The sequence below is a fragment of the Pavona decussata genome, unplaced genomic scaffold, assembly GCF_977016875.1.
Source record: "Pavona decussata unplaced genomic scaffold, jaPavDecu1.1 SCAFFOLD_221, whole genome shotgun sequence".
In the NCBI taxonomy this organism is placed as follows: domain Eukaryota; kingdom Metazoa; phylum Cnidaria; class Anthozoa; order Scleractinia; family Agariciidae; genus Pavona; species Pavona decussata.
The window spans coordinates 240,110-252,970 of record NW_028145626.1 but is presented as its reverse complement, the minus strand read 5'-3'; the positions used below and the strand labels follow the sequence as shown (position 1 = coordinate 252,970).

General features: G+C 36.1%; 1 protein-coding gene across 4 annotated transcripts in view; it reads right to left on the bottom strand.

Moving 5' to 3' along the window:
• LOC146459281 (uncharacterized) overlaps positions 1-5,831 on the bottom strand; it is a 79,545-nt gene extending 73,714 nt beyond the window's left edge. For all 4 annotated transcript variants that reach the window (XM_085089697.1, XM_085089698.1, XM_085089699.1 and 1 more), the window contains exons 1-2: positions 5,727-5,831; positions 1,019-1,135 (exon numbers count right to left, since the gene is read on the bottom strand). In XM_085089697.1, coding sequence (XP_084945823.1) covers positions 1,019-1,079 — 61 coding nt within the window. In that variant the 5' untranslated portion in view covers positions 1,080-1,135; positions 5,727-5,831. The remainder of the gene's footprint in view (positions 1-1,018; positions 1,136-5,726) is intronic.
• Between the last annotated feature and the right edge of the window lie 7,030 nt (positions 5,832-12,861).

The following is a 12,861-nucleotide window of genomic DNA, read 5'->3' as shown; positions in this document are numbered from 1 at the left end:
AAACTTATCTGGTAACAATTTTCATACCGTTCGTTACTGTTCATTGACTTTAATATTGCCATGGCAACCAATTTTGACAGACCGTGTTCTGATTACTATTCGTTCAATTTCGGCTTTCTCCTGAAGTATTGGGGAAATCCAGAAATCCAACAAGGCGGATCCAATATGGCCTCCATTTGAGAATAAGGATGTCATTTCAACGTCATCTCTGCTCGTTAGGGACGTGAAATGAATCACCTTTGGACATACCATGGCTTCTTAAGTCTCATTGTCATAGCTTTCTAAAAATATTTTGAGGGAGACGGAAAAAAGGCCAGTCTAGAGGGGGTTTTGCCTTTGTAAAACTAGATCCTGAAGATAATCTATGATTACCAGTTTTTCATGACTACATGATAATTCAATCCACCGATAATAAACCTTGCAAAAACATGACTTCACGCTTGGTCAATAACCCTAATATATTTCCTTGTTGTTTTTAACAAAACAATTACCACACTCGTGGTTGTTGGATTATAAGATTATTGTGGACATCTTATGTCGCATCATAGGAGTGCAATAGAAGCATAACACCAAATTATCCCAGACACAGCAATGTGATCAACCATTTGTCATCGATATAATGTCTTATCAATAATCATATTACATCACATCATACTAATTGATATCTTATGACACAAAATCGTTTGACATAAGGACTTGGCCAGTCTTTTAATTTGTTGGTTTTGCTTTGTCAAAACAATCAATAAGGGGTACAACCCCCCTTGCGAGGTTTTTATCTTTTCACCTTCTATCTTTTTTTATCTTTTATAGTGTGGCAGCGTTGCTCAAAGGTCAGTTGCGGTCTCTCTTTGTTAGCTTTACCCATCCCTCTCTCCCTAGGTTTTATTTTTTGTACTATCCGAACTAGTTCAAAAAATCTGCGTATTCTCTGTGTTTACTAATTTACGTAAGATAATGTAATGGAAGTGCCATGTTTACTCTTATTTTACCCCATAAGAAAAATCGGTTTGGAACTTACCTCCTCTTATCCACAGTAAGGAAACATGTAAAATAAGAGCTTTAAGAAACCATTCGTCCATCTTTGATAAACACTGATGATCACAATATTGGTATTACTTGGCAAAGAATGGAAAACCTGCAAAGAAGAAAAGGTAAATACCCTAAGAACGGTGCCTACTACTAAATAAGCATTTTTTTGTGTGGCTTATGACTATGCAGGGAAGCAGATCTTACCAACGGCTACTGAAACCCCCCAAAAATTGGGGGTAACAACGTATTTTCAAGAGATAGTTAAGCAACAGTTGCTCTTTAAAACAGTAAAATACAAAGCAATGTATGGCGTTTTTTTCCAAACTGGAGCTTTATTATCTCTGAAAAAAAAGCATGGTTACCCCAAATTTTTCCTTTTTGGATACCAAGAGCACTTGATAATTTCTGCTTCCTCGGCATAATTTTAAACCATGCAAAAATATCCTTCTATATCCCTCTGCTTAGTTTCAGACTAATATATATATTTCAGAAACGACCTTCTTGCCTATTGTATACCATCCAAATTCTCCAATTGATCATGTTTCCCCGATACAAACATATAAGAACCTTAACTGGTTCAAAGAACAATATAAATATCTCAATCATGTGAGTAGGACCTCGTTAGACCTCCAGACTCCATTTTACTCGTGAAAACCATAACCAATTCCAAACCAGCAAAAAGTGGTCACCATTTATGGACTACTTCAAACTAAAAAGGCTGCCGCAGTCAAAAGTTCCCTTAAATTTAAACAAACTTATCCTCGTTAATCACAAAGTTGTAGACGACGTTGTTATTATGTGCATCATGCATGGAAAGTTCTAATATCTTCTTTTCAATTCACCATGAGGGGTCCTTTTTTCGTTAAGAACGTATAACGTATAACGTTATACAATATATAACATTTGTTTCCATATAAAAGCGCTGGCTCGGAGATATTAAGCTTAAGGACGATTCCTGGGAGACGTTTCTTGCCATTATGAAATAATAAAAAGCACTATTACGAAGGGAAGAAGTCAGTTTAGCTGGATAAAAGGAAAAATGTAAGTTATCGGGGGGAGAAAGACTTCAAAATTCGATTCTCCTGTATAAGGTATAGGTGTATTTTGCCTTTAGGTGTGTTTTTGCTATAAGTGTGTGTTTAGCCAAAGGGTATGGTTATTTAGCTTTTTTGGTCTAAATGGCCTCAGGCATTGTCGTGTTTTGGACAACATTTCGGTCATTTGAGCTCAATAGCTCAGCTCTTTTATATTTAAATTCATAATGCTTTCATAATTAAAAAGGACCGCACGTGGCGAATTAGAAAGAAGATATTAAAACTTTTCATGCATGGTGAGAAAGGATAACAATGGCCGCGTTAAATTTGTGATAAAAAATAATACTCTTATGAAATTTTATAGTTCCTTTTTCCTGCTGTTGAAGATACTTCCACTAAGGTTTAGCTTTTCGTTCAAGCCGTAAAATAATTTTAACTATTTATTAATTTAAAAATTGACTTTATCTCACAGTTTTATCGAAGGCGTATTCAAACCGTAAGCATGATTCTCTCTGAAAAGAAATAATTAGCATCGCTTCTAATTTGACACAAAATGTGCAACAATATTCCCTGTATCTGATATCAACGCAAATTACATTCTCCCTCAAACTTGTTTTCCTTTTAAAGTGATATCTTTTTCCATTAAAAACTCCACACCATAAATGAGACGAGAAACTTAAACGAAATCATGTTGGACATGTTGCTCTTTGGTAAAGAAAACAGTTTTACTCTTTTCTGTATATCAGTTTCAAATTTGAATACAAATGTCAGTTAATATTCCCAATATGCCAATGATTAGCAGGAAGCCAAATTATTCACCTTAAACCTTGCTTTTCTTTTGTACCGAAGGTTATACAAGTAAACTACAATTGCAATGGGCTGTCTTTTCTGTGATAAATATATTGCGTCATTAATAAGACGAAAATTTTCAACTAAATCGTGTTTTTTGGCAAAGAAAACATTTTCTTCTTTTTTATATCACATTTTTCTAATTTGAATACGAAATGTCTGTTATGATATTACCAAAACGTCAAATTTTTAAGACCCTGGCGTCGCTTCCAAATACTAACATTTCTCAATTGTGCAAATTAGGAGCCTAAACCTTTGCATAAACCTCACAAGGAAGTACCACTTGAAAAAACGCTCTCCAAGACAAAGAAAACACTGACATAGTTTCACAATACGGTACACTGCAATTTTATGTTTGTTTTCATGTAAATGGCCTTATGACTCCTTTCTGAGACGGTGAAGAATACTAGATCACATGGAATCTGATTGCCACAAGCCAAGTTTGTTTACTTGAGCGCTTCAAAAAACCGTGACCTTAGAAGCAGAATACAAACTCGCTTCGCTTTGAGAAGAAAAAATTTAACCATTGTTTATGGCCGCTTTTTATTAAAAAGTACAAAACTTAAGATAATAACTGAAAAATGATGAGGGAACAATGCGGAATTCAAAGTTCTACCAAAGATGATGGCTTCCACTTTGAGATGAAAAAATAATTTTTTATTTGGTTCCAAGGTGATTTGACCTCGAGCCCTCTTCGTCGGAGGGCATGTAGCACAATACTGTGCAGCACATGCTTCTCTTCCTTTACAGTGAGTAATTTTTGTATTTAATGATTGTTTCTGGTGCCTGACTATGTGGTACCCGTGGCGCAACGATTTAAACAGCTAATTAAATGTTTCCATGCAAGGCGAAATTTCGCAAAATATATATTCAGGTAAGGTCTTCACTAGAAGACATGTTTTAAAGTGTTTAACAAACATTTAAGCTTAATAGCTCCGAGTCAACCCTTTTATCTTAAAATTAATTCCTAATACGTAATACGATCGTAATGAAGAACGACCCCTCTATTTGTTATAGTTTTCACAAGTAAAATGGAGTTGGATAGTCTAACGAAGTCCTACTCACATGTCTGACATATTCATATCGGTCTTTGAACCAATTTAGCTGCTTGTATGTTTGTAGCGAGTAACATGATCGCTTGGAGAATTTGCATGGTGTGTAATCAACAAGATTCTTGTGTCTGAAATAGGTTAGGAAAAATCATATATTTTGCTCTGAAATTAGGAAAGAGTTTAAAGAACAGTTCTAACCCCGGTGGCAAGATGCAGGTGTATCCATTATTATTTGTCAGTAAAAGACGCGTGGCTGTCTCTGTATCTTAACCATGAGCGAACTGTAATTTCTGGTTAGAGAACATATTCTATTCTGGCTGGTTTGGAGCTACAAAACCCTTTTCCATTTTACCAAAGAATTGGTTTTGAAACAGGGATTTCGCGCAAAATGAAAGGAGAAAATACTATGGAGAAACGCCTGAGGGTTTTCCATGCTTATTCGCGTATACTTCTTTGGCTGCCCAAAGTTAATTTTAATCATTTAAGTTTAAGTGGGTGGCTCCCTATGATCCCCATAACCCAAACTGTTTACAAAATAGGTTAGTTTCAAATATTGCGTGTGAATTACACTCTGTCCGGTTACTTTAAAAAAGACATGTACAATTTTCGTTTGACCCTTAAAAGCTTTCTTCCTCTGTTCCTTTGCTCTGTTCCTCCCTTCTTAGGCAAAAATTGAATTTTTTGTAGTAAAACAAAATGCAAAATTTAACAATTTTGATAACTTTATTACTCCTCTCTGAGACTGTGAGGAATATTAGATTAGATGGAATCTGATTGCCACAAGCCAAGCGTGTTAACTTGAACGCTTCAAAAAAGCTTAGAAGCAAAATACAAACTCGCTTCGCTATGACATGAAAAAATTTGGCCATTGTTGATGGCCGCTTTTTATTTAAAAGTACAAAATTAAACATAATAACTGACAAATGATGAGAGAACAATAAGGAATTCAAAGCTCTAGCAAAGATGATGCATGGCTTCGCTTTGAGATGAAAAAAATATTTTTTTATTCGGTTTCAAGGTAAATTTGAACCCAAGCCTTCTTCCCCGGAGGGAATGTAGCATAATACTGCCCCACGCATGCTTCTATACCTTCACGGTGAGTAATTTTTGTATTTAATGATTGTTTCTGGTGCCTGACTATCTGGCACCCGTGGCGCAATGATTTTAACAGCTAATTACTTTGGGCCGCCAAACAAGAATACGCGAATGAGCACGGAACACCCTCAGGCGTTTCTCCATCGCATTTTCTCCTTTTATTTTTCGCAAATTCCTGTTTTAAAACCAATTGTTCGGTAAAATGAAAAGAGTTTTGTAGCTACAAACCAAGCAAAGTAGTGTATTTTCTTTAGCCGTAAATGGCAGTTCACTTATGGTTAAGACATAGAGACAGTCAGACGTCTTTTACTGACAAATAATAATGGCTACACCTACATCTTGACACCGGGGGTAGCGCGCTTCTTCAAACTCTTTCTTATTTCAGATCAAAATATGCGATTTTCTAACCTATTTGATACACGACCTTCTTGTCGATTGCATACCACCCAAATTCTCCAATTGATTATGTTAACCCGCTACAAACATACAAGAAGATAAATTGGTTCAAAGACCGATATAAATATGTCAAACATGTGCGTAGGACTTCGCTAGGTCTTCCAACTCCATTTTACTCGTGAGAACTGTAACCAATTCCAGACCAGCCTTACCCTATTCAGCAAGAAGTGGTCAATATCTATGTACTACTTCAACTGATTTCAAAACGTACCTTTGGTAGAATGGACGCCTTTTGTGTAGCTTCAAACAATTCAAAATACAGTATGTGTTTAACCCGTAGCTAACAACTCGCTTATGGTTAAGACACCGGAACTCTAATGTTTCTTTTACCAGCAAATTAAGGCTACATCTACATTTCACATGTCATTTCTTTTATTTACCCTAATTAGTTTTTTTCATTAATTTGTTCTAATTGCTTTCAGATAGAGCCTTATAATTACAATTTTCAAAGCGGCCAATTTTGTTTTAAATCATCTCTTCAAGTGAAGACCGTACCTGATAATATACATATTCCGAAATTTCACTCTGTATGCAAACGTCGTCATTAAGACAACATTTAATTTCAATCATTTAAGTTTAAGTAGGTGGCTCCCTAAGTTCCTTATAATCCAAATTGTTCACAAAACAGGTTTGCTTTAAATATTGCATGTGAATTACACTTTGTCCGGTTACTTTAAAAAAACACAATTTTCGTTTGAGCCTTAAACGCTTTCTCCCTCTGTTTCCAGTGGGGTGCCTTCGTTTGCAAAAATTGAATCTTTGGTAGTGACAAAAAAATGCAAAGTTTTAACAATTTTGATAACTTCTCGCAACACGAAAAGACAATACTTCTTATATCATAGAATAAAATCGTGCGACCAGATTTTTTTAAGACTCTGGCGCTGCTTCTAAATACTAGCATATCTCCATTATGTAAATTAGAAGCCTCAACCTTTGTATGAACCTCATAAGGATGTATGACTTTTAAAACGCTTTCCAAGGTAAAAGAAAAACATTGACATAGTTGCACAATACAGTACACTACAATTTAATGTTGGTACTCACGTAAATAGCCTTATGACTCCTCTCTAAGACTGTGAGGAATATTAGATTAGATGGAATCTGATTGCCACAAGCCAAGCTTGTTTACTTGAGCGTTTCAAAGAAACCTTAGAAGATAAATACAAACTCGCTTCGCTTTGAGATAAAAAAAAATTTTTGCCATTGTTCATGGCCTCTCTTTATTGAAAAGTACAAAACTTCAGATAATAACTGACAAATGATGAGGGAAAAATAAGGAATTGAAAGCTCTACCAAAGATGATGGCCTCGCTTTGAAATGAAAAGATATCTTTTTTATTCGGTTCCAAGGTAGATTTGAACCCAAGTCCTCTTCCCCGGAGGGCATGTAGCATAAAACTGCGCCGCATATGCTTCTCTACCTTCAAAGTGAGTAATTTTTGCATTTAATGATTGTTTCTGGTGCCTGACTATCTGGCTCCCGTGGCGCAACGATTTAAACAGCTAATTAAATGTTGACTTAAAGACGACGTTTGCATGCAGGGCAAAATTTCGCAAAATATATATTCAGGTAAGGTCTTAACTAGAAGAGGTTTTAAAGTGTTTAACAAACCGTTAAGGTTAATAGCTCCGAGTCAGCGCTTTTATCTTAAAATTAATACTTAGTACGTGCTACGATCGTAATAAAAAACGACCCCTCATGGTGAATTGAAAAGAAGGTATTAAAACTTTTCATGCATGACGCCATTATAACAACGTCTTCTATACATTTGTGATTAACAAGTGTAAGTCTTTTTTTAAATTTAACTGCGCTTTTGACGGCGGCAGCCTTTTTAGTTTGAAGTAGTGCATAGATTTTGCCCATATTTTGCTGAATAGGGTGAGGCTAGTCTGGAATTGGTTATAGTTTGCACGAGTAAAATGGAGTTGAAAGGCCTAAAGAGGTCCTACTCACATGTTTTGACATATTCATATCGGTCTTTGAACCAATTTAGCTTCTTGTATGTTTGAAGCGGGTTAACATTATCATTTGGAGAATTTGGACGGTTTGTAGTCGACAAGAAGTCGTGTCTGAAATAGGCTGGGAAAAATCACATATCTTGGTCTGGAATTAGGAAAGAGTTTCAAGAAGCGCGCTACCCCCGGTGGCAAGATGCAGGTGTAACCATTATTATTTGTCAGTAAAAGATGCCTGACTGTCTCTGTGTCTTAACAATAACGAACTGCAATTTACGGTAAAGAATGTACTCTATTTTGGCTGGTTTGGAGCTATAAAACCCTTTTCCATTTTACAGAAAAATTTTTTTTGAAACAGGGATTTCGCGCAAAATGAAAGGAGAAAACACGATGAAGAAGCGCCTTAGGGTGATCCGTGTTCATTCGCGTACAGTTTTTTTGCGGCCCAAAGTTAATTTCAATTATTTAAAAATAATGAGGGGCCGTAGCCAGGATGAAACATAGTTAAAATTTAAAAAAAGCGAACTCTGGCTAAAAAGATTAAAAACTACGAGCTTTCCATTGCCCGAACTTCAGTCTTCGACGGGTAAAATGAGTGACGAGAAAGCGATGAGAAAAACTTTTAAAACAAAAATGTGAATTGCGAAATAATAAAAATGTAAATAATTATGAATGTTTGTTAAAAAGAATGTTGTTTTGTCCAGGTAACGGGAAAGAATTGTTATCTGCGTTAGGTGTCACTCTGGTATGCCACGCTTCTAATGTTTTGCTGGTTCTAAGGGTGCCTTTGTCAATAATTGACGCGTTTTAAAAATCAATGACATGGTTGTTGGACCAGCCGTGATTAGCAATTCTAGAACCTTTGGCCGCAGTTTTGGTGTTTCTCAAATGTTCTTTTTTTCTGGTATTGAAAGCCCTGCCGGTTTCCCAAAGGTAACACCACGAACAATTTGTACAGGGAATTTTATACACGACGTTGGTCTGCGATTCCATGAAAGATCGAAATTTCGGAGCTGGGAACTGTTGTTGTAGTGTGGTAAATGGTTTGCTTACAACTATGACATCGTGTTTTTTGAGGATACGTGTCAAAGGTTCAGTTACGTCTTTGATGTAAGGGAGAGAAGCGAAAGACTTGCGTGATTCGATTGGTTCTAGAATTGCTAATCACGCCTGGTCCAACAACCATGTCATTGATTTTAAAAACGCGTCAATTATTGACAGTTATTGATCAAGTAGCCCATTCCACAAGATCAAGACTAAAACTACTATGAATGTTATGGAATTTTTTTTATTTCCTGGACCTTTGTATTGTTGCATTTCAATAAAACTGTAAACAACCAAACTTTAAGTGTGTTTATTGATGACTTGAAAATAATAACAATAATAGTAAACTTGTACAATAAATAAAAAAAAATTCCATAACATTCATAGTAGTTTTAGTCTTGATCTTGTGGAATGGGCTACTTTTCGTATAATCGATTGAGTAAGAATTTTCGCTTATCGATAGCAAGTTCCGTCGATTCCAACCAATCAAATCCTTCTGTGACTTTAAGCTCTTTTTGAGTTTCCATCACTTTTTTGAAGGTGGGATCTTTTTTCATTGCACGCATCCACTGTAGATTCTCTAAGAGCACTTTTCTCGGCTCTTTTCTGTAAACAGGAACGAGAGCGTTTACGGCTTTACTACAAGCCACGTTTTCTGAATCTCCGTTTTCTTGGTATTGATTGATCAAAGCGTTAAGCTGGGTCTCGTGGCGGTTCTCGGCTTCATCAAGAATGCGTGACCACGGTTCTAAGTTTTCTGTTTCTTCTTCTTCTCTTGAAGACTCTGTTCCTTGACTAGAGACTTCGCTTTCTTGGGAGAAATCGCTTTCTTGGGAGAAGTCGCTTTCTTCACTGTCTTCATAATTTCCAGCACCTTGTTGCAGGTATAAGGTATAGTTTGTGCTCGTCATCTTTGGTTTGAACCGCACGCGTTCTGACAGGAAACTAAACTTTAAAAACTAACGCGTCTCTTTTATAGAAAATTGATGAAGGCGGGGTTACTAAGTGTTCTCCTTCAGAAATAAAAGAAGACCAGAAAGGCCATAGCCAGGCCAAACACAGGCCTGAAAAGCCATAACCAGGCCTGAAAGGCCAAAACCACGCCAAATGGGACAAAAGGAGACAAACGGGCCATTTCTAGTCATGTGTCTTTATTTTGCTCAGACGCACGCGTGGGTGTCGCGCGTCGCTAAGTTTTAATTGTCTTACAAGCTCAGGTATAGGTCAATCAGGGTAGGTGTTGGGTATGACTTATTGTTTGTCAAACAAAAGACACACGAGATAATTCACATGCAAATTTTAGAGCTCGAGTCAAAGATTTGTTAAACATAATTAGTGACTAACGCGGCGTAAAGATGAATAAAACTTTATTTCACTCAAAAACTTTTAAAATCTTCAAAGGATCTCAAGACAGCTCTACTTCTACAAAGACGGTAATGCAATATTTTCAATTAGAACAAACAGGAAGATCTTGGTTCCTTATATTGTTAAGCATAGCAAGATATTTTGATCTGCGTAAATCTCGTGCAAAAGCTCTAGAATAAGAAGATAACTGTTTATCTCTTTCTATCTCTTCATGTTCTTCGGGGCTGATGACATAACCTTCAAAAGGTACGTGTTTGCCTTCAATATGTCTTTCATATAAAACCTTCAACACTCGGAAACTTTCGGGATGATGGCCGTCATCACTTGCGTACTTGAAATACGCCTGACGCAGCAAATTGTCTTTCTCTAAACAAAGTGTAGGATCTGGGTCGTCTCGAGAGTCTTCTTTCATTTTTTGGACATAAAACTTGTAAGATTCCCATACTTCGTCCATCCATTTTCTGTATCTAAGACCGTGAAATATTTTAGGACTTCCTAGACTGTTGAATCCATTGTCACACATTAAAAATCCTTCGTCATATTTGCGTGCATGGCGCTGGCGCTGAATAAGTCCTTTCTGTTTAACCTCTTGGCGATGATTTTCAAACATCTCCTTTATCTCTCTATAAGGATGGAATCTTGTGAACCGTGGCTTAGGTGAATATGAGAGCCGGTCCTTGATAGCATGCGATATTGGCTGGTCTATCCACATGAAAAAGTTACACTCTTTTTTGTGGCACATCAGAAACATGCGATCCTGGCTCCAGGTTTGTTTACTTTTTCTCAACGCTAGTTTGTTAGAACAATCACAGACCAACTGAGCTGCATATTTTTTCACATCAGAGTGTGTATGATGCGCGATACGCTCTATGTCCTCTTTCCATTCTGAAGCAGGGGCAAACATAAAGCACATTTTCTCGGGACAGTAAACATAGCTAAATCCTTGCGCTTTTTCTACCAATTCCAACGTTGAGCGGGGATGAAACGGGCAGAACTGACCGGGTAAGGAACTCGCTTTATCTTCTGTCAACAGAGGCTTAGGGATCGATTCGACTTCAACGTTTGGAACCATCCTTGGGGAATATAGCAGCGATAAAATAATCTTAACTCTAGTTGAATGATGACGCTTTCGAAATCTACCCGCTTTTTATTCAAAACAGACACTATAAATCTTAAGATCCAATCAGAGTGGGTATAGAGCGGGCAAGCCTAGGCAAGTTTATTGTTTCCTTTGTATTAGAGTGACGCTCATTAGTAAACCTAATCCAAATTAGTATGCAGGAAGGCATTTTTACCTAGCTAGCTAGACACTTCATTAGTATGGAAGTAGCCCTAAATAGAGAGAACTGGCTCATTTTTAAAAATCTTAATTTTTACACTCAATTCAGCATAAAACCAAAAAAACCACCTGAAAAATTAAAAAATAAAAAAAAAATACCTAAGAGTAGTAATACTTTTTTCAAAAAATTCCAAAAAATGGACCACTTTTTCAAAAAAAAGTGTCTAAAAAAGTGGAACTACTCATTCTTAAAAATTTATCCACATTTTCGAATAAAAAATCCTAAGGTTATGAAAAATTTCAAAAGACTTCAAAAAAAATTTTTTTTATAAATTATTTTTCAAAAAAAAAATTTTTTTTATAAATTATATAAAATGGACAAACTGAAAGTTCCAGAATTAAAAGCTGAAGCAAAAAGGCTTGGACTGAGAAGATTCAGTCGGCTGAGAAAAGCAGAATTAATTGATGTTATCAATCAAGGTCATGAAAGAGAACGAGAAAGATCTCGAAACCTCACACCCATTTTCGATGAACCAGTTCCAGAAATAAATTCACAAATTCTCCAACCAACAAGAGAAGTGAAAGAAAATCAAGAACAAAGTCAAAGAAGAAAAGTTGAAGAAGAAAAAAATCGCCAAGAAATCAGAGAACTCGAGGAAATGCTTGGATTGAGAAGGTCAACGAGAAGTAATCCTCCAAAAATCAAAATATCATCACCCGAAGAAATCGAGAAAGACAAAAAAATCTCAAAAATAAAAGAAATAAATAGGAAAAGAACAAGAGTCACAGAAACAGCAACCGCATTGAGTGGTTTTGCAAGGCAATTTCGAATTAAAACAGAAGGTAATTTTGACGAAAGTGAATTTTTGCAATTTGTCAAACCAGATGTTTTGCGATTGATGAGAGAAAATCGAAAAACAAGGGTGAGACTCATTCTCAATTGCTAGATGACAAGAATTGATTTGACCAACGGAAATGTTTTAACTGCGTATCCATATTTTCATTCCCAAACAATTGATAATCTTGAAGGGACGAATGAATCAGAAATCTTTGACTCCATGATTGAAACAATCGAAGAAAGATTTCAAAATTTCACTAATCAAGGCTCAAACTGGGTTCTTGAAAGAGTTATTTCACTTGACGTTCAAATTACACAATTCATTCCCCTCAGAGGGAGATCATATATCCCATTGCCAAAAGTTCTCGCAAACAAAAAAGCAATTATCAACATGAAAAATGATGATAATGAATGTTTTAAATGGTGTGTAACAAGAGCTCTTTTTCCTGTCAATAAAAATCCTGAAAGAATTGACAAAAATCTCAGAGAAAATTCAAAAAGAATCAATTCGAATGGTCTCAAATTTCCAATTGATTTGAAACAAATAGCACATTTTGAAAATTTGAACCAAAACTTTTCAATAAATGTCTTTGGATTTGACGGAATTGTTTATACTCTCAGGATTTTCAAAGGTGAAGAATACTCCCCAAGGGGGAGTCGGAGCGAAGCTCCAGAAAGGCAACACCAAATCAATCTTCTTTTGATTGCTGATGATGTAAAAAAGCATTATTGTCTCATCAAAGACATGAGCCGTCTTTTGTCAAAACAACTCACAAAACACCATGGATCAGTTCACATTTGTTTCAGATGTTTGAACGCTTTTCAAACAAGAGAAAAACTCGAAATTCACAAAGAAATTTGCAAA